The 26,988-nt window shown below is 35.8% G+C and overlaps 1 protein-coding gene, 1 long non-coding RNA gene and 1 pseudogene across 2 annotated transcripts in view; 1 reads left to right on the forward strand and 2 right to left on the reverse strand.

The window, feature by feature from the left end:
* Positions 1-26,988, forward strand: part of LOC141523566 (dynein axonemal heavy chain 8) — a 412,522-nt gene that overhangs the window by 375,124 nt on the left and 10,410 nt on the right. The window contains exons 90-91 of the mRNA XM_074236848.1: positions 12,591-12,743; positions 12,820-13,009. Of these exons, the coding sequence (XP_074092949.1) occupies positions 12,591-12,743; positions 12,820-13,009 (343 nt within the window). The remainder of the gene's footprint in view (positions 1-12,590; positions 12,744-12,819; positions 13,010-26,988) is intronic.
* The window catches only part of LOC141523568 (uncharacterized), a 50,045-nt gene that overhangs the window by 14,488 nt on the left and 8,569 nt on the right, over positions 1-26,988 (reverse strand). The gene's annotated exons all lie outside the window — the stretch shown is intronic.
* Positions 4,231-5,710, reverse strand: LOC141489618 (MSL complex subunit 3 pseudogene; annotated as a pseudogene).

Consider the following 26,988-nt stretch of genomic DNA (forward strand, 5'->3'; position numbering starts at 1 on the left):
CTTCTCCAGTTGTCTCAGGAGGATCACTGCTCTGCCCCAACACTCATATTAAAATTTTATTTATTTAGTATTTTATCCCCCTCCCTACATGTAAAATCAACTCTTGTTTATTTTTACTGCTCTGTGTTCACCCTGGGCCACTATTTTGTCTTGTTTATGAAGGAAATCTAGAGAGTGTGGAATTTTCTGAGCTGCTCTATTATCTTCCCAGAATTATCTTCCCAAATTTTTCCCACTCCTACCTCCCACCTCCCCAGCTTCTGCTTTGGTTCAATTTGAGGAAGATTTGCCATTTTTTAATAAGACTATCTTATAATAAAGGTATTGGTCGAGAATATTTTGTAGTTGATTCCCATTTTGAGTGGAGAGATTGTATCATATAGACTCTAAGATGCTTTTCATTTGGTCTGTTGTCTAGTCAGGTAGAAAAATAGCTGACTTTGTAACCAGGAAATTTGGGGTTCAATTCTTGCTTCTAACATATAATAGCAGTATGACTCTAGGCAAATACTTCCTATGCAACTCTACAAGTTTCCAGTTATCAATCTACTATAAATGGAGTTCCTATGCATTTCTTACATGAATGAATTCATAGAACTGGGGAAAAAAAAGAAAAAGAATAAGTTCTACATTCTAGGTATGCCTCATTTTATAGAAAAGAAATATTTTTATCTTTATTTTTATGAATTTTTTTTATTTTTTAAAATGTTGAGTTCCAAATTCTCTCCCTCCTTCCCACCCACTCCCAGACCCAATGACAAAGACAAGCAGTATTATCAGTTATACACACGAAATCATGACAATATTTCCCTATTAGCCATATTTTCCCCAAAGCAAGAAAAATAAAAGGAGAAAATTATACTTCAGTTTGCACTAAGAATTCAATAATTTTGTCCTTGAATGTGGATAGAATTTTCTCATGAATTGTTTGAAATTTTCTTGGATCATTACGTTTATTAGATTAACCAAATTTTTCACAGTTAATCATTATTACAACATTGCTGTTATGGTATTGTGCACAATGATCTCTCAGTTCATTTCATTTCCCTTTGCATCACTTCATGTAGGTCTTGCCCTGTTTTTCTGAAACTAGAGCCTTCATCATTTCTTGTAGCACAGTAACTCTCCATCATCATAGGTCATTCAGCCTTTCCTCAATTGATGAGCATCCTTTTGGTTTCCAATTCTTTGCCATCACAAAAAGTCGCTAATATTATTTTTTTGTATATGAAAGTCCTTTTCCTTTGATAGTGAGTCAAAAGATAAACCCAATTTTATAGCCCCTGTGGATCTAGTTCCAAACTGTTCCCCTAAATTGTTGGGTTCGTTCAGGTTGTAGGTAGGGAAGACTAGTGTGGTATGAGGGCTGCTGAGTCCTTTGCAGATCTGATGTCCACTTTTAGTGTGATCTGATTCACTCAGCTCTCCCTAGTGACTCCAAGAAGCTGTAGCATGTGACACAGCCCAGTAAACTATCTGGCAGATGTGCTAATCTAGTTTGGGAGTAATCAAAGGGTCTTAAAACCTTTGGTGGATTAAGGGAATGTTTACCCCAAGGATGTGAAAACTTTCCCTGGTGAATGAGAACAGTTTGTTCAAATGACTATGAAGGTAGCTGAACCAGGTACCAGGGAGTGCTTAGAGCTCAATTAGACATCAAAGGCACCTGGAACATGTGTCCTGAGACATTAGCAGTCTTCCTGACTTTGTCTTGCCACTGGACTTTGATGACTCTGGAAGAGAAAGGCAGACAATTTCATGTAACTCTGCCTCACCTAAATCCAAATTATGCATGAATCAAATGGTATCACCCATACCATCTTACCATTTTTCCCTACCTCAGAGTCCTGTGGCATTAGGCAGTAGACAAAACACCAGGTTTGGTACACTGGGATCTGTAATCACAACCCTGCACAGAGGAGACTCAGACCATAGGGCCTTCTTCTCATCACACTGAAGCAGCAGAATTTGGGTGTCAGGGCTACACTATTTACCACCTAGGTGAAGAAGGGGATAGAAAAGGTACCCTAAAAATTGTCTGCTTCACCCAACCCTTCCCTGCTTACCACCGCAAAATTTATCTTCTATCTTTTTGCAAAGATGATTCCACTCATATTAAGTACATAGCACGTGCACATGGTGCCTATGGACAACTTGAAATCTAGTAGATTTGAAAGGCAGCTAGATAATTGTTAATTATGAGAAAATTCAGCAAGTTACCATATCCAAATAACATCTCTGAGTGTAACAAGACTGGCAACTAGACGCCAGCTGACCAAAGTCAGAGCTGTATAATTTTCTGAATGACTGCAGTAAAGGGGTAAGAGCTGGTGGAGGTTTTGAAATCGCAACTAATCTAGTAAACTAAGCAAAACTAATTTGGCACTACTGAAGATTTGTTTATCTCATGACTATCACATTACCAACACTGTCTTCCATTTACCTAATCACAATAAAACTTCATGGATGTCCTATTGCAGCAAGCAATAGCGTTTACTAGACTATGTCATTGTAAGGAGAAGAGACAGAAAAGGATATTTAGAGTAACAAAGGCAGTGTATGGTATACAGTGCTGAACTGATCATAAGACTTATCTCCAAGTTAAATATTCAACAAGAGCAAGGGCCCTAAAGTAAAAAACAAACAAACAAAAATCTTCCAAAAGACTTAATCTCAACAGAAAAGGATATTTAGAGTAACAAAGGCAGTGTATGGTATACAGTGCTGAACTGATCATAAGACTTATCTCCAAGCTAAATATTCAACAAGAGCAAGGGCCCTAAAGTAAAAAACAAACAAACCAAAAACTTCCAAAAGACTTAATCTCAACAGATTAAAGTACTTGCTAACTTGGAGGGAAAACTGAGCCAACAAAGAATATAGAGTAGAAAAGGAGTGGACAACTTTTTTCTTTTTTTCTTTTTTTTTTTTGATCTGAAAACAAAGGCAATATTTTATTCAAGTAACTCAAAAAATGTTGTTCCAGAAATATAAATCAAAAACTTTGATTTAATGTGTTTTCCCATCCATTTTGTTTTTCCTTAAAGACAGGACATTTATTTTTTCTCATAAGAATAAACTTAGTTCCATGGCAAGAAAATAAACTTCAACTTCACATTTATTTTGTTGAACCAAGTTAAATTATTTACACTTTCATTAAATGTTCTACAACTAATAGAGCTGCATTTACCCCATTCTATTTTTTTAATTTTATTTTTAAAGATTTTATTTGAGTTTTGAGTTTTACAATTTTTCTCCCAATCTTACTACCTTGCCCCGCCCCCCCCATGGAAAGCAATCTATCAGTCTTTATGTTGTTTCCATGTTGTACATTGATCCAAATTGAGTGTAATGAGAGAGAAATCACATCCTTAAGGAACAAACAAAAAGTATAAGAGATAACAAGATCAGATAATAAGTTATCTGTTTTTTTTCTAAATTAAAGGGAATAGTCCTTGAAATTCAAACTTCACTGCTCTTTATCTGTATACAGATGGTATTCTCCATTGCAGACAGCTCAAAATTGTTCCTGGTTGTTGCACTGATGGAATGAGCAAGTCTATCAAGGTTGAACATCACCCCCATGTTGCTAATATAGTGTACAGTGTTTTTCTGGTTTTACTCATTTCACTCAGTATCAGTTCATGCAAATCCCTCCAGGCTTCCTGTCCCTCCTGGTTTCTAATAGAACAATAGTGTTCCATGACATACATATACCACAGTTTGCTAAGCCATTCCCCAATTGAAGGACATTTACTTGATTTCCAATTCTTTTCCAGCACAAACAGGGCTGCTATGAATATTTTTGTACAAGTGATGTTTTTACCCTTTTTCATCATCTCTTCAGAGTATAGACTCAGTAGAGGTATTTGTTTACCCCATTCTTTTTTTTTAGGGTTTTTTTTTGTAAGGCAAATGGGGTTAAGTGGCTTGCCCAAGGCCACACAGCTAGGTAATTATTAAGTGTCTGAGACCGGATTTTAATCCAGGTACTCCTGACTCCATGGCCGGTGCTTTATCCACTTCGTCACCTAGCCACCCCTGTTTACCCCATTCTTAAAGAAAAAATATGCAATTCTAAGCATTAGGATGTTGATGTAGTTATCTAGAAGTTATTAAGTTATCTAGAAGCAATATTTATAAGAAATATCAGAGAATTCAAACTGCAGTAATTGGAGCAACTCAGACAAAGTGATCCATTTCTGCCAAAGAATCCAGCTATCTCAGTCTCCTTTTGGTCTATCTAAAAAGAGAAGTCATGCTATTTCCATTTGTTTTTTACCTGATATCATTACAGTAAGGTGACAAAATGAACATCTTTATAGACTGAATGTTTTTTTTTATATTTTCATCAAAAATTTTACTTTCAATTAATTGCCCAAGGATTCCTGGTCTTGTAATAGGCCTCACATGCAGCTACATAATCAGATTCAGGGAAGAAATCATCATGGTATTCAGCTAAAATCTCTTTTCCAAATGCAAAAAACAGTTGTGGTATTGTGGTAGATGTGTCGAAATGTCTTTGCTTAGGTTGTGGAGAAGCACTGCTTTCAGACAATCTGTCCCAGCTAGATTGTGACATGTGGAATGCCTTAGAGACTATAACATTTATGGCTCGGCTTTTGGTCTTTTGGGTGTTGCTGGTTCTCCTGTAGTATGCTGACTGTCTGTGGACTGAGGAGTTGGTGGATTTAACAAGGGTGGACTTGGGGACAGTTTCTCCTGATTCCTATTTGTATTTGTTGTGTATTCCTTGATTGGAAGAAAAAATTTTGATGAAGTCACCTTTTTATATTGAGCTTGTTCATATGAATAAAGCAAAATCAATGGCAGAGTGAAATCAAAGGTAATCCTTAATCCTTCAACCATTTCTTTACAAAGTTCAACATTTTTTTTTCTGGTGGGATGTAATGCATATTCACATTCACATGTGGAGTGGTTTGATGGTGATGAGATCTTTCATTGGCTGAGAAAACTGTATTGATGGCAAAATGTTTCATGTATGATTCCCAAATGGTTATTCTGTTAGTTTGGCATGGTAGTTTCATGTTAATATAATAGCAATCTTCTTCAGGCTTCTTCTTCAAAACTTCAGGTATTTCTATACTATAGTTCTTTCTTCTATAGTTCTTTTTTCCATGTCCCTTTTTGGATGAAATTCCTGTTCTTCTTTCATTTTTTCTTCAATGTCACTTTCTTCACTTCTTATTTCCTCATCCGTTTCTTCACTACTATCATCAGAAGAGGTATTTGTGGAGTTTTCATCATTTTCATCTTTTGCTTCAGCAGGAAGACTTTTAACACAGAGTCAACACCAGGCAATACGCAGCATCTCTTCTTCCTTCCTGTTCTTCTCATGCGAGCTACAACTTTTCTTGCCAATCTACAATTTTCATCTGTGTCAGGAAGAACCTAATCTTCAGCTGTCCACCTATCCCAGCTTCTGTTCCAGCCATTAAAATGGATCAGATATTCTGGGATCTTTCTGCCCTTCTCATCTTTTCCCAACAATAACATCAACAATCTTGGCATCGTTGGGCACTTGCACCTTAGTGTGGGGTCGGGCTCCAAGCACAGCACTTTCTCCCCTGACTGAAATTTAAATTTCATTCCCTCCAAATGAGCTCATTTGTTCATCATGGCAGAGGGAGAAAATCCAGGTGGCAAGGAGCAGTGCATGAAGTGAGGGTGGGATGGGGTTGGTGGGGAGACCAGGAGAGAGAAGTGGGGAGGGGGCCAGAGAAATTGGACCTCCTTCAGCTCTGCTTCCCACTGAAACTGTGCTCCTGTCTGTCCCTCGGCTCCCCCGCTCTCAATTGGGTAATTTTCAAAGATTTGGTGTACAACATTGCCTTTATTTATCAGGGCCAGAACACTCAATATTTGTTTAGATGGCAAAAATGATAGAGAAATTCATAAACTGTTAAATGAAAAACAAGAACTTCACAGGATTTACCAGCAGGACACTTCTTCTCTAATAGCACCATCAAAAAGTAAAACCCAAGTGGAGGAAGAGTTGCTATGTGATTTTTGTCAGAGAGATGCAGGATTCTAGGCTCAGTAGGGAGGCAATTTTATGTTGATTGTAACAATCAAAAGCACCTTTATGATACCCTGAAGCCTTTTCATAGGTCAAAGACCTTATATCTCAGCTGCTCGGTGTTAATGAAGTCACATTGATTAGTGATAAGAACATGATCCTGGAGAGATGGGCTAAGCACTTCCAACACTGTCATTAGGCAATGCTGACACCTCTGACTTAGGTTGAACTCATTCCCTCTCTAGCTGAATTTTCAACTGAATAAGAGTTTCAATATCTTGAAATATCTTGTGTGGCAAAGTACCTGATGTTAATTCTATTCCAGCTGAGATTTACAAGACAGAGAGTGCACTGCTCATACAAAAGTTGACTGAAATCTTCCACAATATATGGCAAAAGGATGCCTCCATTGTCCATATCAATAAAGAAAAAGGAAAAACATTATCCTATGACAATCATGGAGTGAGGAGGGGTCATCTCTCTGTGTCATTATTGGCAAAATTATTGTCAGAGTCATCCATATCAGACTGATCCTTCACCTGGGAGATGGTCATCCATCTGAGAGCCAGTATGGCTTCCGAAAGGACTGATTTTGATACAATGTTTACTGCTTGACAACTCCAGCAAAAATATCAGGAGTAAAGCAAGAAATCTGTCCACAACATTTGTTAATTTGACCAAGTTCTTTGATACTGAGGGCTGGTAGAAGATCGATCATGGCAAAATTGGGCTGGATGCCCAGAGAAATTTATTAGTATTGTATATCAATTTCATGATGGCAAACTTGCAAAGGTTCCTGATAATTGTCGATGTTCTCAACTTTTCCTAGTCTCCAATACAGAGCTAGGTGCTTACCGATGTTTTTAGTAATGTTGTCAGACACCTTCAACAAGGAAGAAAATAACAACTTGGAAAGGCCAAGACCCAAGAGGAGGAAGAGATGCTACATGATTTTTTGTAAACAGATGACTGTGCACTCAATGCAGCCTCTGAGATAGAGATGCAATCATGGATTGATTCTTTACTGCTAGCACAAATTTTGGCCTAACAATTAACAATAAGAAAATACAAGTTTACCTCCAACCAGCACTACACTATTCTTATAAACCCTCCCCCCCCCAAAAAAAAGAAGCCTCAAATACCTAGTTTCCCTGTGTGATTTTTCCTTCTGTGTTTATGATGGTATTCCCTATATCTCATTGCCTCTTGTATATCAGATTGAGCTGCAAGTTGCCAAAGGTTTTTGCCCTATAGAACAATGGAAGGTTGTGTGGGATGAACTAGAGGAGAAAGAATAGAGAATATATTATTAGACTCTTAATAAACAAGGAAGAGATAATAAGGATCTGTACTAGGGTGATGGCAATGAAAATAGCAAGGAAGAGAAGCATTTTATAACACTTAGGTAAGTCCTTTTTAACAAATATTATATCATTTCTCACAATATCTCTGTGGAAGGAAAACAGATGCTAGATGACATGTCCAAGGTCCCAAAGCTAGTAAATCTCATTTGAAGCAGAGAGATACATATAGAGTAAAGGTAAAAAAGTTGGAGCAGAATATATTTCGCTTCAGCTGAAGTAAAAAAGGCAGGGGTAGCAATCTTTATCTCAGACACAGCAGCTGTTAAAATGGATCACATTAAAAGAGATAAGGGAGGAAACTATATCTTCCTAGAAGATATCATAGAAAATGAAACAATTTCAATATTGAATATGTATGCACCAGGTGCCATAGTGTCCACATTCATAGAGGAGAAGCTGAATGAGTTACAGTAAGACAAAGAGCAAAACTCTGCTAGTGGAGATCTCAAACTCCCTTTCTCAGATTTAGATAAATCTAACCATGAAATAAACAAGAAGGAAAGAGGCAAATAGAATGTTAGAAAAATCCAGATATGATAGACCTTTGGAAAAAATTGAATGGGGACAGAAATGAATATACCTTTTTTCTGCCATACATAGTACTTACACAAAATTGCCCATGTTTTAGGGCATAAAAACCTTATAATCAAATGCAGAAAGGCAGAAATAGTGAATACCATATTTTCAGATCATAATGCAATGAATATCATGTGCATTAGAAAGAGAGAGAGAGAGAGAGAGAGAGAGAGAGAGAGAGAGAGAGAGAGAGATAAAACTAATTGGAAATAAATAACCTCATTTTAAAGAATGAGTGGATCAAGCAACAAATTATAGAGAGAATTAATGATTTCATCCTAGATAATGACAATAACAAGACAACATACCAAAATTTAATGGATACATTATATCTTTAACTGCTTACATGAATAAAATATAGAAAAAATCAATGAACTAAGCATGAAACTAAAAAAACATTAGAGAAAGAACAAATCAAAAATCCCCAATCGGAAATTATAAAAATTAAAGGAGAAATTAATAAAATTGAAAGCAAGAAAACTATTGAACTAATAAATAAAAGAGTTAGTTTTATGAAAAAACCCATAAAATCAATAAACCTCTGGTTAATTTGATAAAAAAAGAAAAAATAAAACCAAATTACTAGTATCATAAATGAAAAAGATGACCTCACTACCAATGAGGAAGAAATTAAAATAATAATTCATAATTATTTGTCCAAATGTATGCCAATAAATTTGATAATCTAAGTGAAATGGATGCATATTTACAAAAACGTTAGTTACCCAGGTTAAATGAAGAGGAAATTAAATAACCCTATCTCAGAAAAAGAAATTCAACAAGCTATCATTGAATTCCTTAAGAAAAAAATCTCCAGGGCCAGATGGATTCAAGCATTTAAGAACAATTGGTTCCAATTCTATATAAACTCTTTGTAAAAATAGGTGAAGATGGAACTCCTTCTAAGACACCATTATGGTTCTGATATGTAAACCAGTAAGACTCAAAATGGAGAAAGAAAATTATAGTCCAATTTTCCTAATGAATATTGATGTAAAAATCTTAAATAAATTCTTAGCAAAGTGATTACAAGTTATCACTAGGATAATACACTATGACCAAACAGGATTCATCCCAGGAATGCAGGTTGATTCAATAGTAGGACAACTTTACTAACAGAAATCATATGATTACCTCAATAGATGCTGATTTTGACAAATTACAGCACCTATTGCTACTAAAAACACCAAGAATAAATTGTGCCTTAGAATGATAAGCAGTATCTATCTGAAACCATCAACAAGCATTTTATGCAATGGGGATAAGCTAGAGGCATTCCCAATAAGATCAGGGGTGAAACAAGGATTTCCATTAGAAATGTTAGCTTAAGCAATAAGAGAAAAAAAAGAAATTGAAGGAATTGGAATTGGAAAGAAAGTAACAAAACTCTCGCTCTTTGCAGATGACATGATGGTCGAGAATCCTAAAAAATATCTAAAAAACTATTAGAAACAATTAACAACTTTAGCAAAGTCACAGGATATAAAATAAACCTACATAAATCCTCATCATTTCTATATATTACTAGCAAGACCCAGCAGCAAGATCTAGAAAAAGAAATGTCATTTAAAGTAACTTCAGACAATATAAAATACTTGGGAGTCTACCTACCTAGGCAGACACAGAAACTCTTTGTAAACAACTATAAAACACTTTTCACACAAATAAAATCAGATTTAAATAACTGGGAAAATATCAACTGCCAATGGATAGACTGAGATAATATAATAAAAATGACAATTTTACCTAAATTAAACTACTTATTTAGTGCCTTACCAATCAAACTTCAAAAGAGTTATTTTAATGAGCTAGGGAAAAAATGTAGCTAAATTCATATAGAGAAACAAAAATCATGAATATCCAGTGATTTGATGAAAAAAAGTGCAAAAGAAGGTGGCTTTACCTTACCAGATCTAAAATTATAAAGCATGAGTCATCAAAACTATCTGGTATTGGCTAAGAAATAGAGAGGTGGATCAGTGGAATAGATGTGCAAAAGAGACAGCAGTAAATGATTATAGTAATCTTCTGTTTGATAAATCCAAAGAGTCCAGCTTCTGGGATAAGAACTCTCTCTTTGATAAAAAAACTGTTAGGAAAATTGGAAGTTAGTGTGGAAGAAACTTGGATTAGACCAACATCTCTCACCCTATACCAAGATCAAAATGGGTACAGGATTTAGACATAAAATACAACATTATAGACAAACTAGGAGATCAAGGAATAGTTTACCTATCAGATCTTATAACCAAGGAAGAGAGGGTGACCATCATTAAAAACAAATTAGATAATTTTGATTTTTACAACTAGTATTTCTGAGAAATGAGTCAAATTTATAAAAAAAAAATCCATTCTCCAATTGACAAATAGTTAAAGGATATGCAAAGGCAATTTACAGATGAGGAAATCAAAGCAATCCATAGTCACATGAAAAATTGCTCTTAAATCATTAACTGATTAGAGAAATGCAAATTAAAGCAGCTCTGATGTACCATCTCACACTTATCAGATTGGCCAATATGACCAGAAAAGACAATGTTCAATGTTGGAAGGAATGTGGGAAATCTGGGACACTAATACATTGTTGGTGGAGCTGTGAACTCATCAAACCTTTCTGGAGAGCATGCCGAAAGGGCAACAAAAATGTGCATACCTTTGATCCAACAATACCACTCCTGGGTCTATACCCTGAAAAGATCATGAGAAGAGGGTAAAAACATCACTTTACAAAACAATATTCATAGCAGCCCTGTTTGTGGTGGCAAAGAATTGGAAATTGAGGGGATGTCCATCAATTGAGGAATGGTTGAACAAATTGTGGAATACATTAGTGATGGAATTATTGTATTAGAAACTAAGAGGGTGGGATTTCAGAGAAGCCTGGAAAGAGCTGCATGAACTGATGAGAAGTACCAGAAGAACATTGTACACCCTAACAGCAACATGGGGGCAACTAGGTGACTCAGTGGATAGAGTACCAGCCCTGGAGTCAGGAGTACCTGAGTTCAAATCCAGCCTCAGACACTTAATAATTACCTAGCTGTGTGGCCTTGGGCAAGCCACTTAACCTCATTGCCTTGCAAATAAAAACAAAACATGGGTGTGATGATCCAACTTAATAGACTTGCTCATTCCATCAACGCAATAATAACCTGCAATGGAGAATACCACCTGTATCCAGAGAAAGAATTATGGAGTTTAACAAAGATCAGTCTATTACCTTTCATTTTTTTTAAAAAAGTGTCTTATGTACAACATAATTTTGCTATCTCTAATACTTGATTTTCTGCTCAAGGATATGATTTCTCAACACATTCAATTTTGATCAATATTAGGCATGGAAACAATGTAAAGATTATCAGTCTGCCTTCTGTGGGGGGAGGAGAGGAAGGAAGAGAGGGTGAGGGAAAAATTGTAAAATTCAAAACCTTATAAATATGATAGAGAAAACTACTATGATAGAGAATCTACTATTGTATATAATTCAAAAACTAATAAAATATTAAATAAGAATTCTGTGATTGAGAGGATATTCATCAATTGGGGAATGGCTGAACATATTTTATATATAATTGTGATAGAGTACTATTTTTCTGTAAGAAATCATGAGTGGTAAAACTTACATGAACTGATGCCAAGTGAAGTAAGCAGAACCAGAAGATCATTATACACACTAATAGCAACACTGTGAGATGATTAATTATGATGGACTCAACTCCTCTTAGCAGTTCATTGGTCAAGGACAATCCTGAGACCTCTTTTATGGAAAATTCCATCCACATCCAGAGGGGAAAAAATCTATGGAGTCCGAATATATAGCAAAATATATTATGGTCACTTTTAAAAATATCTTTTGTTTTTCTTTCTTCCTCAGGTTTTCCCTCCTTATTTCTAATTTGTCTTTCATACATGACTAACATGGAAATATGTTTAACATGTACATGTAAAACCTATAGAAGATTGTTCATTGCCATAGGTAGGGAGGAAAGGAAGGGTGGTAGAAAAATGTGAAATTCAAAAGTTTGCAAAAGGATGAATGTAAAAAATTACCTGTGCATATAATTGGAAAAAAATAAAATTAAAAAGCACAACATACACATATGCGTGTGTGTGTACATACACACACACACACACACACACAAAGAAATAAAAGGAAAAGGGAAGAAAATAATTGCTCTATGGCATCACCCTAAAACTATACTTCACTTAAACAACTTCAGGTATATTACTTGTACTTATTGTTAACTTTTATATAAAAATTTTATACTTTTCCTTTTGTGTGAAATTTCTAACAATAATCTTATAAGGATTATGAAAGTAAGCAATAAATGTTTCATTCTTGGAAATACTACATTTTAAAAAATACCTGATTATTTAGCAATTCATTTACCATTAGAAAACAAAGGTACAATATTTCATTTTCCCCAAACTCTATTTCCAATTGATGGTTGAGTGCAATCAGTAGAAAGAATTCTAATCTTGGGTGCCTTCTAACACCAAGACAATAGAGAACTGATTGTTATATTTGGTTCTATAATAGACATTGTGGAGATTTTGGCACATGGAAAAATATTAAAAGAATAAAGTTGACTTCATTGTTTGCTCTCTAGGTGAAAGCTCGTCTGGTAAAGATGGGACATCTTAATTCTATGAACATATTTCTTAGACAAGAAATTGACAGGATGCAAAGAGTTATCACAAGACTTCGGAATAGCCTGAGTGATTTAAAATTGGCCATTGAAGGAACTATCATCATGAGTGAGGTGAGTCCCTAAAATTTCAGAGTTCTTGTCCTTTTGTTGATTCATCTAATTCATTTTTTTACTTGTGACTTAACAGAATTTAAGAGATGCTCTTGATAACATGTATGATGCCCGTATCCCTGCATTATGGAAAAGAATATCCTGGGATTCTTCAACACTTGGGTTCTGGTTTACTGAACTTCTGGAAAGAAATAATCAATTTTCTTTCTGGATATTTGAAGGAAGGCCAAATGTGTTTTGGATGACTGGTTTCTTTAATCCTCAAGGTAAGTGTTCTCAAGAAATATATGTATCTAAAAATATTTTTAATTTTCCAACAAATATTTCATGTAGCATTGTAGATAGGAAAGTGATTTTATATATATAAATATATATGAGCATTCATCAAAATATCAATGGATATGTAAGTTTTAGTTTATTCACTTTTTGTTACCATTTTCATGAAACCAAGTCAGGTGATCTGCAAGGAAAGGAAGGTATCCACCACCAATGATCTTGTTGGGAATAAGAGCTGTCTGAGGCTGCCATTATGTACCATATAATAACAATAGCTAATATTTCTATTTTACTTGAAGATTTACAAATATATTATGTCAGTTCATCTTCACAACAACCTTGGGTGGTAACCACTCAATTTAAGAAATGAAGAAACTAAGGTAAACAGATGTTGCTCAGTTCACAGAGATTTGAACTCTAGCCTTCCTGACTCTGGTCCAGCACTCTAACTACAGCTCCACCTACACTCCCTATCAGGGAGAACTAGATCCTCTTGAGTGTAGTTTTGCACTGGTCCATATAGGTTGGAAGAAAAGAGAGCAAGAGAGCTCATGGGTTGGCAGTCCTAGAAGTGTGGTACAGCTTCAGGAGTCTCAGTGACTTCATCTTAATTCCTTCCACTAAGGAGTCATGAGTTCTTCATCCTCCCTTCTCCTGACCTTGATTTTGAATAGTAAATCTTCTCCATCCCTTCTATGGAGTTGATGATGCTTGTCCTGCAAGAAGATCATGACATCAGGGAGGTGATGCCATGGCAAGCATGTCAATTAACTTTGAATGAGGAGGATGTTGTGCTGAGTCACCAACCTCATTTTCTCCTCCAGAGTCATCTGGGTCCAGTGGCCAGATAATGAATCAGGACAACTGGAGATGACCCTAGATGTGAGGCAAATAAGGTTAAGTTACATGCCCAAGTTAACATATCAAGTAAGTGTCAAGTGTCTGAGGCTGAATTTAAACTCCTGCCCTCCTGACTCCAAAACTAGTGCTCTATCCAACTAATTATCCCTTCTATGATGGGTTCTGTTACCAGTTCCTGATAATTGCCCTGTAACTACTGATAAAAAAAATTTTTGAGAAGACATTCAACCAATCTAGTTGGGATTGATTTCTGGGAATCTGATCCCAAATTAATGTCCTCTTCTATGTCACTGTTGCTTCTTTCCTCACCATGAAGATCTATAGGCAGGGGAATCAAACCAAAAAAGATAAAGTGAAGGCAAATTTTCAACCATCATATTCCCATCTAAAGTTCACAAAAGCTCCTGATTCTTCACACATGTTGTAGTGACACCCTTGTATAACATATCTCTAACTCTTCTTTGTTTCTCATCTAAGATGCCTCTATTTTCAGTAAAAGGTGAAAGAAATTGATCTATGTTTGTAAATATTAATACCACATTGAGGAATCAGTCCACACATGGAAGGATAGAAATGTTGACTTCAAACGAGAGAACACTTCATTTTCAGGTCATTTAGATGACAGAAATTAGACAAAAGTCCATGTGGGAAAAGCCATAATCAATGAGTTTGGGAGGGTTTTTGCCTCTTTTTTATCAGCTCCTTTACTAAAAAGAAGACTCGTCATTCATTTATTCATTTAATCAACAAGCATTTATTGAATACCAGGAATTGTACTAGACACTGTGAAGGCAATTAAACCCAGAAAACATAATAACTTACAGGGTATTTACTCTGTTGACCATTTCTTCTATTTTCTAATTTGCCTATTTCTCTTAAACTGTCAAATACTGAGATATATTGACTTACTAAAAGTTCAGCATTTTATAGTTCTGTTCATAGCAATAATTTAAGACATCGTACAGTAAATCCAATTAGTAAATTTCCAATATTGTATGAATAGAATATACTCTTAAAGTTAATATGTCAAAGATAATTTCATAAGCAAACCAAATTTCACATAATACAATTTCCCACATATACAAAGTGTCTTCAGATACTTTCACTACCATAAGTAATACACTTATATATTAATTTTCTCCAAAACTTCTCATTTGCCCTCTTCTCATAAAAAACAGCAAAACCTTTTTTTTTAAATCCTGGGTTTAAAATGTTCAGAAATTTCTACTTTTGAGACAATTTTCTTTCTTCTGGATTACAAGTCCACACTTTTGGCAAGCTGCAATGATGTGTGATAGTATGTAGACTCACATAAACTGAACAGAAAAGCTATTGTGGGCCTGAATAATGAAATATCAGGTGATTTCAAATAATTTGTCTTTTAACTGTAAAAATAATATTACTCTATCAATACAGCTAAATACTAACTTGAAATGATAATTTATTAATTAGTAAAATAAAATAATATTTAAAATGAGGATAGTGTAATACAAATTCAATTTAACAACCATTCATGAGGGACCTGCCTTATACCAAATGTCTAGACCTTAACAGATATAAAATGAAAAAGAAAATGGTTTCCATCTTTAAATAGAATTTCCTTCCATCATTCTAGTAGAGAGAAATAAAATGTACATAAAATATTAAATACATAATGATGAGAATGCTTGTCCTTTGTTCTCAAACTATGACATCAGGGAGATAATCCATGACAAGTGAATTGGATTTGAGTGACGGGTTGCTGTGCTAAGTCACCAGTCTCACTTTTTTCTCTGGAGCCATTTGATTTCAGTGAGCAGATATGGATCAGGATCACTATAAATGATGACCCTGAATGTGAGACAATTAGTTAAGTGACTTGCCCAAGATCACAGAGCTTTACTCTGACAAGTGCCTTGAGTCTAGATTTGAACTCAAGTTCTCCTGGTGCTCTATCCACTGCACCATCTAGCTGCTAGAATATTAAACACAAAATAACAAATAGGTAATTTTTATTAGGAGTCAGTCAACAGATACTTATTGTTAATAGGGAGGGAGATGGTACAATGGGGTAGAATTCAGGTCCTGTAGTCAAGAAGACCTAAATCCAAATCTGATGTCTGTTAAATAATAGCTTTGTAATTCTGTTTACCTAGTTCCTCTTTTATAAAATGAGATGGAGAAAGAAATGGCAAATAACTCCTTTATCTTTGCCAGAAAATTTCCAAATGAGAGTCACAAAGATTGGGACACAACAACAATTAACAACATTGTGCTAAATTCTGAAAACAAAAAGAGGGCAATCTATTTTTTTAAGTTCTTTCTTTCTTTCTTTCTTTCTTTCTTTCTTTCTTTCTTTCTTTCTTCACCCATTTATTTATTTATTTGTTTGTTTTTGTTTATTTGTTATTTTGTTATTTTTTTAATTGTATGTAAAGATAATTTTCAACACTGATTTATAAAGTTTTCTCTCACCCTAGGATAACAAATTTGATATAGATCATATATTATATATTATTATTATAGATTATATATGTACAATCATGTTACATATATGTTCATATTAATCAGAAGAATCAGGGAAAAAAGTATATAAAATCACCAGAAGGAAAAAGAAAAAAATAAATTGTTAGAAGGTGAAAATAGTATGCTTTGATTTGCATTCAGATTCCATAGTTCTTTCTCCAGATGTGGATGGCATTTTCCTCTGTGGGTCTTTTAGAATTGTCTTTGATCACAGTTTTGCTGAGAAGAGCTAAGTCTATCATAATTGATCATTGTACAGTATTACTACCAATGTTCTCCTGATTCATGTAAATCTTTCCAGAGTTTTCTGAAATCTTCTTTCTCATCATTTCTATAGATTAATAATGATTGTTTATATTCATATATCATAACTTGTTCAGCCATTCCCCAAATTAATGGATATCCCCTCAATTTCTAATTCTTTGCTACCCCAAAAAAGAGATGCTATGAATATTCTTGTGCATGTGAGTCTTTTCCCCTTTTTTGTGAGCTCTTTGGAATACAGACCCCTTAATAGTAGCACTGGATCAAATGGTATGCACAGTTTTTGCCCTTTAATCATAATACCAAATTGCTCAAGGAGGCAATCTAATGGAAAAGCAATATGCAAACAATACAGATGTGTGTGTGTGTGTGTGTGTGTATAAAACAAATTTTATACAGAATAATAGGAAATAATTAACATAAGGAATGCACTAGAATTAAAAGGGATTGGTGGAAGGCTTTCAGTAAAAAATGGAATTTTAGTTAGGATTGCAGAAACAACTGAGTGGGGATACCATGATAGGATCCCAGTAGAATGTAACAGGAGGCTGATGTCTTAAAACTGTTGGCTCCCTCATTTAAATGCAATTTGCAAGTTATGGCATCACCTTCTTGATGTCATGATACTCTTCAGTAACAAAGGACAAACAACAGAAGCTAAACTTTGAAGCAAATAAGAATTCTAAGAGATGCAGGTGAAAAAATAGACATTCCAAGTAGGGGACACATTCCATGTAAAAATCCCAGAGATAGGAGATGGAATGGTGTTTACAAAAGGAGCATTTGGCTAGAATGTAAAATACATCAAGAAAGAGAAATTCCTTAAGTGAGTAATAATACACCGGAACCATACTGTGAAGGCCAAACCAAGAAATTTATCCTAGAAACCAGAAGAAGCCACTGAGGTTGATTGAGCAGCTCACTTCCCTTCCAGAAAAATGAGCTTCACAACTATGTGAATAGATTGAAGAATGGAGTAACTAGAGGCTTGTGACCAATAAGGAATCTATTCAATAGTCCAAGTGTGAGATCTAAGTAGGGTGGCAACCACTAGGGTGGCAGCTGTGTAAGGAGAAAGAAGGGAACATAAGAGAAAGATACTGTGATGAAAGACAAGACTTTGTAAGTTATTTAGAGTGGAGGAAGATCCCAAAGCTGCCAATTTGAGAGATTAGAAGCACAGTGATACTCTACAGAAATAGGGAAGTTGGGAAGAGAAGAAACATTGGAGGAGGGGGGATATAAACATTGTCACATTCACCTTAACCACTTAATCACTATCTTAATCCTTTCTATATTTTCTTTCAAAAAAATAAACCCAGTTGTGAATAAGTTCCCTGGGGCTTGGAGCTTATATCCCTACAGCCAGTCTTCTCCAATTGTCCCAGAAAAGAAATTTTGTCTCTTATTGTTTTCTAAGACCTGAAATGGCCATAGGGTTACCCTTCAATGACTTTTATTCCCTGGAAAATGTGATCTATGTGCCTTAGCAAAAGCCTGAAAAGAAAGACATTCGGTCTCCCCTGTGCAAATGCATTGACAGTATGATGTAGTAGTGCTATGATAGAACTTTTCAAATTAAGTTTGGACTCCAAAGGAAGTGTGATGGGGTGAAAAGGATCCTGACCCGAGGGTCATGGGAAATGAGTTTTTGTTTGTTTTATTCTTAGGAGAAATGAGTGTTTATAAGGTGAGCATCTAGCTCTATTTTACTTTGAACTAATATTACTTGTTTCCTCTCTGTATAAAACTAACAATTACTATTTTCGTTTAAAGTCTCACTCATAAATTATATGTTTATAGTATTTACTGTGCCATTGACTAGTTGTAAGGTCTTGGACAAATCACTTAACTTGAAATTACAGTAAGAGCTGGAAGGAAATTTTAGAGAATATCCATTCCCATCCGTCTTCATTTTATAGGTAAAGATAATGTGACCCAGGGTGGTAGTAAAAATAGTACCTAACTTGTAGTAATGGGACCAAGTTCAGATCCCAGCTCTGCTGCTTACTAGCTATGTGACCTTGGGGCCTCATTTTCCTCTTTTTTTTTTCTAGACTATATGAATTCTGAGGTTTAGATCTAGATCCCAAAGCTCATCTCTTAATTTATAGCTGAATCTATAAGCAAAAGAAAATGGGGGTAAACAGAAAGACACATTTCTAGAGCCTCTATTCTATGACTTCTATGTGCAGTTTACAAATATTTTATGCTCACAATAACCCTGTGAGGTAGATGTTATCACTATTTTACAATTAAAGAAACTGAGACATAAGGTAAGAGACTTGCCCAGGATCACATAGTTTGGTAAGTGTCTGTGGCCAGATTTGAATTTACGTCTTTCGTCTCTAGTACAAGTACTGTTCACAGACGATTTTCTACACTGGCCAGAGGAGACCAGTCTGTGGAAGAGTTGAAAAATGAAATTAAAGCTCTAGTTTAGAGGCAAGTTGTTAAGGGCTTAGGAAGTAAAGCCTCCTAAATTAGAGAAATAAATATAAATAGAAGAATTTATATTTCTATTCTGAGGACACTGGCAGTTATTAAATAGTGGAGGAGCAGCATGGCCAGTTCTGTGCTTAAGGAAAATTACTGATAGTTCTTCATAAGAAAGATTGGGGTTGGAAGGTTGGAACATCAATCAGTAGGTTGCTGAAGTAATTTTAACAAAAAAAATAATAAGTCCTAAACTAAGACAGTAACTATATGAATAGAAAAATGGAATTGGATGAGAGAGATATTGTAGATATAGAAAAAACAACATATGTGTGTGGGGCAGAGCTAAGAAACAGAGTAAAGAACAGAGTTCTCCCCCAAATCACTTCAAATACTTTAAATAATGACTCCAACCAATTTCTAAAGTGGCAGAACCCCACAATAAGACTGAATGAAACAACCAAAGGCAACTTGAAAGATCCTTGGGAAGATCTCTTACACCAGGTTTAGAAAAGGCCCACAGCGCCACCTGGGCCTCGCTATAGCAAACTGGCTCCAATCATCCAGGGACAGATCCTGGGGCTGCTGGGCAGCAGGGGCAGTTTCCAGACCTCTCAGTCCAGGGATTGCCAAGGATAGCTGGGAAAGTCAGCTGCATCAGAATGAGAGTGGATCCCAATCCAGTGAAGGCCTCAGTGCAGACCTGGCCCCCTGGGGACCCAGAGCAGGCTTGGGGAGCCACCCAGCAACTGCTTCCAGAGCCACTCAGCCCACTGCCTGTAAGGGGATCAGGAGAGATTTCTGATGTCTTTTTGCTATACCTGAGACAAAACTCTGTTACTTTACCCATAATCAATTCTGGTGCCAGCCTCAGAAAAAGGAGCAGAAGCACAACAGAACTCACTGCCTATAGGGGATTAGAGACTCTCCTCAGGTTCCAGGGCAGAAAAGAGTACTTTTGGTCATTCACAAACCAGAGCACAGGTCAGGAAAGCAGTTAGAGCCTTTCATAAGACCTTGAAGGAACTGAGAACTTGCAGGTTCTCAGCTGCAAAACAGCTGTAAAAACCCTCAAAGGTTTGGGACAGTAGACCCTCCACTCTGGAAGCAGAGCTCTTACTTTAACATAAAATCAAGTCATACTAGGGAAATGAGCAAAAAACAAAGGGGAAAAAATCTGACCTTAGACAAATAGGAGGATGGAAGATCAAAATATACACTTAGAACATAACAAAGTAAAAATTTCTGAAGCCAAAGCCTCCAAGAAACATATGAATTGGTCTAAATCTGTGGAAGAGCCCAAAAAAGATTTTGAAAATCAAGTAATGAAGATAGAAGAAAAATTGGGAAGAGAAATAATAGCAATGTGGAAAAATCATGAAAATCAGGTCAGCAGCTTGGTGAAGGCAGAAGAACTTGTATTTTAACCAAGAATTAACTTAGTTTCAGCAAAACTGAACATACTCTTTCAAGGGAAAAGATAGACATTGAATGAAATAGGTGATTTTCAAACTTTCTGATGAGATGACCAGAGTTGAACAGAAAAGTCTGATCAAGTACAGGACTCAGGTGAAGCAAAAAGAAGGTAGACAAGAAAGGCAAATCATGAAGGACTTAAATGTTGCTGAACTTCTGAATTTCTACATGGAAAGTTAATACTTATAACTCATATGAATCATTTCATTTATTAGGGTAGTTAGAAGGAGCATATAGAGAGAGATAAGACACAGGAGAGAGCTGAATTTGAAAGGATAATAAAAATATGGAGTTAATGGGGGAGAAAGGAATGTACTAGGAGAAAGGGAAAGGAGAGATAGGATAAGCTATTTCATATAAAAGATGCAAAAAAAAACTTTTGCAGTGGAGGGAAGAGGAGGAAGGTGAAGGTGGAGTAATGAGTGAGTGATCCTTCACTCTAACCAGAAATATCTCAGAGAGGGAAATATACACACTCAATTGGGTATAGAAATATATCTTATCCTAGAGGAAAATAAGAGAGGAAACAGCTGTGAGAAAGGAGACAGGGGGAGGGGAGGGGGAATGTAGGTGATAGAAGAGAGGAAAGACTGTGGGAGAGGGTAGCATTTGAGCATGGAGTCAAAGGGTGAAAGGAGAGAGAGAATAGAATAAATGGGGATGGAGGAAAATATAGCTAGCAATAACTATAGGAAGAAAAATGTTAAATCAATTTCTCTGATGGACTTAATGATAAATAATGCTATCCATTGGATAGCATTAGTGATCTAAGCCTCTCACATAATGGATAGATGGATAATGGTGTTTAAATACAAACTGAAGCACACCTTTTCCCCTCACTTCATTCTTATTAAGGTTTCTTTCTTTTGCAGGGTGGGGGATATGTTTACTTTTATAGTATGACTATTGTAGTGATGTTTTTCATGGCTACACATTTTTAACCTACACCAAGTAATTTGATTTCTCAATGGGAATGTAGGGTGGGAGGAAGGGAGAGAATTTGTAACTCAAGGTTTTGGAAGTAAATGTTGAAATCTGCTTGGGCATGTAGCTGGGGTGGGGTAAAAATTTAAAAATAATATCAAATGCAATTTTATTAACCCCCCCCAAGCCAACATTTGGAAGTTTATTGGATTTATGGAAAGAAGAGTAAGGTAATGTTATGAACCTGAGATACTGTTAACAATGATGGTGTTCTTGACGTGGAAGTTTAGGAAGTGGGATGAGTCAGAGGATGGGAAGACAAATAAGTTCTTTTATGAGATATAGAGTAAGAAAAAAGAAGAGAGCACTTACAGAGAAAAGGAGCTCTATTTTCTCAGCAAAATATGGGGCAAGATCTTTTTGTTGAAGAGTGGAAGAAGGTAGTTTGGGAGGCGTGAGAAAAGAAAAGGTTTGGAAAAGTTGGAGTGTGGAGTATGAGAGAGGAGAAAGAGGATGAACATGATGTGTACTTGTACTTCAGTCAGAAAGGGAAGAGAGAGAGAGAGAGAGAGAGAGAGAGAGAGAGAGAGAGAGAGGAGAAAAGAGAAAAGAATGTGTGTATGAGGGAGGAGAGAATGAACATGATGTGTAGTACTTCAGCGAGAAGTTGTTGTAATGCTGCCCTTTAACAACTCATTATCTAAAATCAAAATTACAGGCAAATTTCTGATCCATGTAGGGAGTTTTCACACCAAGAATACTACCCTGTTCTAATCACAAGCTTGGATAGGGTTAAAATACTATTGTATAATGTTTTTTGTACAAATACATGTATTACCAACTAGGAGATATTTTTCTTTCCTGTGTGAAAGCATTTATTTATGGCCAAATATAATATACTTAATTATCTTCCTAAATACAATATATCAGATAGTGTTTGTGTATAATTTCCCTTGAGGTTCAGTTATTCTGCTGCTGCAGGTGATGAATACATTGCACAGTAACTAAAGTGATTACATTACTTGAATGCCTGCTTATATGAGTAATTTGCTGACTGCTTAATGTCTGAGGCTGTCATTTCTAGGGCCAATTATTGTTTTGTTGGATATTTTGTGGTATGTAGCCTTTGGTTACTATATAGATGATAACCCTGAATCAACTACTGTATAGGCAACAGACATCAACTATCTTTACAATCAATTGTGCAGCAATTGACCAGATAAACTGAAGGGAAATTTGATTTGATTTGATTATTAAGATGGTAAACCTGTCCTCTTCATGCAAAATTGTGAGGGTGGCAGAAGGGAGGAGGAGGGGAAGGAAGAGAGGGAAGAAAGGGGAATGGGGGGGAGAAAGAGGAAAAGGGGTGGAAGAAGAAAGAGAAAGGGAGAGAAGGACAGGGGAAAAGAGATAGGGAAACAGAAAAGAAAAGGGAGGGAGGGAGAGGGAGGGAGAGAGGGAGGGAGAGAGAGAGGAGAAAAGAGAAAAGAATGTGTGTATGAGAGAGGAGAGAGAGAGAGAGAATGAACATGGTGTGTACTTGTACTTCAGCCAGAAGTTGTTGTAATGCTGCCCTTTAACATCTCATTATTGATGAGTATATTTTATTGGTATCTGGTGGTAAATTCATAGGACTCACGAATACTGCTAGAAATGAAATATGATGTCTCTGGTGGAGGGCGATGTCTAGCTAGGTCTTATATCTCTATATTATATATTAGAATTAGATCATACATGCAACATTCCTTTGTAAATATTTAATCTGATCTAGAGATTGGTGTCTTGAAGTCCACCTATGCTATTTTTTTTGATACCTTGCTCACTTATCACTGCTATTGTAGGCTTCAGTTACAACTTTTAGCTTGGCCTTTCCTACAAATCAAGATTTGGGTTAAGATAGGGTGTTGACCCAAATAAGATAGTAGACAATCTTTTCAGGCTTTTCTACTTTGAATCTCTGAATCTCTTGTACATGGCCTTCTTTTCAGGCCTCTCACATAAGCAAACAGTTCTGTAATGATTGTTTTAAAGATATTCACAGAATTTCCATTTTATTGCTAATAAAGAACAGTCAAAAGACCAGTGAAAATAAGGGACTTTGAGAGTTCTTATCAGCTAGTTGTTTTTCTATTAAGGTGAAAGTAGTAAAATAGAAGGTTATAGATAGTAAAGCTGCAACCTAATATCATAGGACTCTAACCAGAGTTCCCCAGCATATGAATGTGAGCTTTCATTTGTATTCATCATGGAATGGTTGTGAAAACTGCATCTTAGTGATCTTATCAGCATGTTCAATTATCGTCTCTCTGAAGATGTTTCTACATCTATATTCATGCATATCTATATCTTCTGCTAAGCTCCAATCCACCCAACTCCTGCTAATATCCCAAAGGATCATCAGGTGCTCAATTTGTCCAAAGTAGAACTTCTATCTTCTCATTTGTTGCTTCCCTTCTCATGAAGTTTGAGTGACTCCCTATTACTCCAAGGGTAAAATGCTGCCTCCTCAACTTCACTCTTTAATCCCTTAATTAAGGCTGTTTTCTTCCTTCTAATCTGATTTTGTACAGCCACTCTTCCCACATTGAATATTTCAACCAAACTGGCCTTCTTGAGACTTCTCAAACTTAGTAGTTGGTCTCTTGTCTGCCTCTGCATAGGCTGCCTGGAAGGTACCCCCCCCACTTGGAATTCCTTATTTCCTTTAAGACATAGTTCATGTACCACCTCTATGGGCAGCCTTTTCTGTCTCTCCACAATTAGTATTTTCTGTTTATCTGTTTCATGTCCCCTTCTTCTCTAGAGAACATAAGCTCTTTGGGGACAAGGACTAGTTTTCATTTTGCCTTTATCCTAGGAGCTCACTCATATAGTAGGATATGTACATGTAGTAAATATTTAATAAATGACTGTTGAATTGACTCTAGTATCCCTCAGAACAGTCTTAACCCTGGATCAGTAATGATCAATCAGACTACCTGGGGACAAAAGGAAAAAAAAAAGACAACTTCCTTACTTCAAAAGCAATTTTTCCATTTTTTTTATTAGCCCTTCTCTTTTTTGACCTCCACTCTTGTATTCTGGTAATTTCATCTGTTAAAAGAGGTTCTTTTCTTCCTCTGTTGGAGGTTGGGAGAAAGTAGGTTGAGAGAAAGTAGGCTGAGAATCAGCAGAGACAAACTTCTTGTGCTTTCCTATCACAAAATACTATGGAGAGATAAAGTCTGGAAAACTAAAGAGACAAGAGCATCTACCCATCCAGTAATTAGTCCTTTCCCATATTGATTTGAATGATAAAGAAACTTTCCTTACTGTCAGTCCATGATTCATCATTAAAGTACCCATCTCTGCTTCATCCAGTCTTTCCCATTTGTACATATCTTGTTTGTCTCCCCATTAGACTGTGAGCTGCATGAGAGCTGGGACTGGCTTCTGTATTTCTGTATATTGCCAGAATTTAACTAAGTGTCTTGGTACAGTCTAATGCTTTAATAAAGGCTTATTGACTTGATTCCAAACCCTAGCTGGGTCAGATGAAACATCAAGAAAAGAAATGTAAAGTTTTTACAAGTTGAACCTGTGCTACAAGTCAAACTTTTATTAAGTTGATGAAATGTTAGATACAATTATCATAGAGATTAATGATTAACAGAATTTTCTTTGGTCAGAAATTTTCCATTTATGATCTTAGCATAAAAATGTTAGGGGAAATGGGAAAAAGAGAAAGCAGTGCTTAGTCTTTGAGTTAAATTGGATAAATGTTTTAAAAATTCTAATATGTTACACATTTAATTCAAAAGAAAATGGTAAATCTTCATCTGGGTCACATAACATTCAAGTGACTGGACATTTCTGACAATCATTTTTTATGTGAATGGATCATTTCACAAAGAATAAAAGGTATATATATATATATATATATATATATATATATATATATATATATACATAATAACTTCCTTTCATTTATTTGTACCTCATTTATCTCAGAGTAACAGATATGGGCAGATATTTCTACAACCAAAGTAATTTTATTTGGTATATGAATTATCTTTTCATTTTTTAATAATTATTTGTTTTTCCAAATGCATGTAACAGTAGTTTTTAACTATTTTTGCAAGGTTTTTAGTTTTACATTTTTCTTCCTCCCTCCCTTCCTTCCCTTCCCACTTACATGCCCTCAGAAAAATACTTTAGAAAGCAATTGTTAATCATGGGAGTAGCACACTGATAGGGACTCATGAGCTATTTAACATTAGAAAGGAACCTACTACTACTTCTCATAGACTTTAGAATCCTTAATAAAGATATAATAGCTGAACTCTGAGTAGATGGTTGGCAGGGAAGCTCTAGAGACTACAAATCTACTTCTTCCTCCTCTCCCTCCAATAAAACCAAGAAAAAGTAGGGATAGTATTATAGATTTAGGAGTAAAAATTATCAAGGTTAACTCTCTCATATACAGATACTGAGGGGTTAAATGATTTATTGAGTGTAATACAGCTAGTAATTATCTCAGGTAGAACTTAAATTCCCTTCTAGTCTGTCCTTCCTGACTCCAAGTTCAATTCTATATGCTGGATTACCTACATACCTTAAGAGCCTGAAGTGTATGACAAATGATGGGGAAAAAAAAGAAAAAGGAATTTGATTCTATGTTCAGACTACATGTTTATTGGGGCAAAAAAGAATGGGGGTGGGGGTGGGGAGAATCAGTATTTAGAAGTTGAATTCCACTGATACCTGACTCTGGGTGCCAGATTAGCTCAAGGCCTGACTAGCAGGAGATTTAGGTCTCAACCTTTAGTCTAGAAATAAATAGATTTTAGAAATTAGCAGAGGAGAAATCTTTTAAGCTAAAGGTTTGGGCCCTCAGAACAGGTTCTAAGAGGATGTTGAAACTCATAAATTGTATAATTATCCAAGGCAAATTCCTTTATAAGTACCCACTATTCACTATTAATTAAGCTAAATCTGGACAAAAAAAATGAAAAAGGAAGTCATAAGTTTCTACTGCAAGAGCTATACATATAGGACCCAGGCGACTTCCTCTCTCTCTTCAGATTTCAGCTCCTCATCTGTAAAAAGAAGGAGTTGACTAGGTAGCCTCTAAATTTCAATCCACCCCCTACCCCACCACTTCCTCCTTGGAAGGAATGCTATGGCAATCTGGACAGCATACTAAAAAACAGAGGCCTCACCTTGCAAACAAAGGTCCTTGTGCTTAAAGCTATGATTTTTGTAGTAGCAATGTTTGAGAGTGTTGGACCATAAGGAAATCTGGGTGCTGCAGAATTGACCCTTTCTAATTGTGGTGCTGGAGAAAACTTTTGAGTCTTGGACAACAAGGAGATCAAATCAAATTAAAGAAGTTAATTCAGGTTATTCACTGGAAGGTCTGTTAGGGACTGTTGTGTGTGGGAATACTGTAAATCTTCATCACCTTGTGCCCTTGATCACCAGAACATTATTTTACTAACAAGAGTGGGAGTGGATTAGCGAC

The sequence above is a fragment of the Macrotis lagotis genome, chromosome 5 (assembly GCF_037893015.1).
Source record: "Macrotis lagotis isolate mMagLag1 chromosome 5, bilby.v1.9.chrom.fasta, whole genome shotgun sequence".
NCBI lineage: Eukaryota > Metazoa > Chordata > Mammalia > Peramelemorphia > Peramelidae > Macrotis > Macrotis lagotis.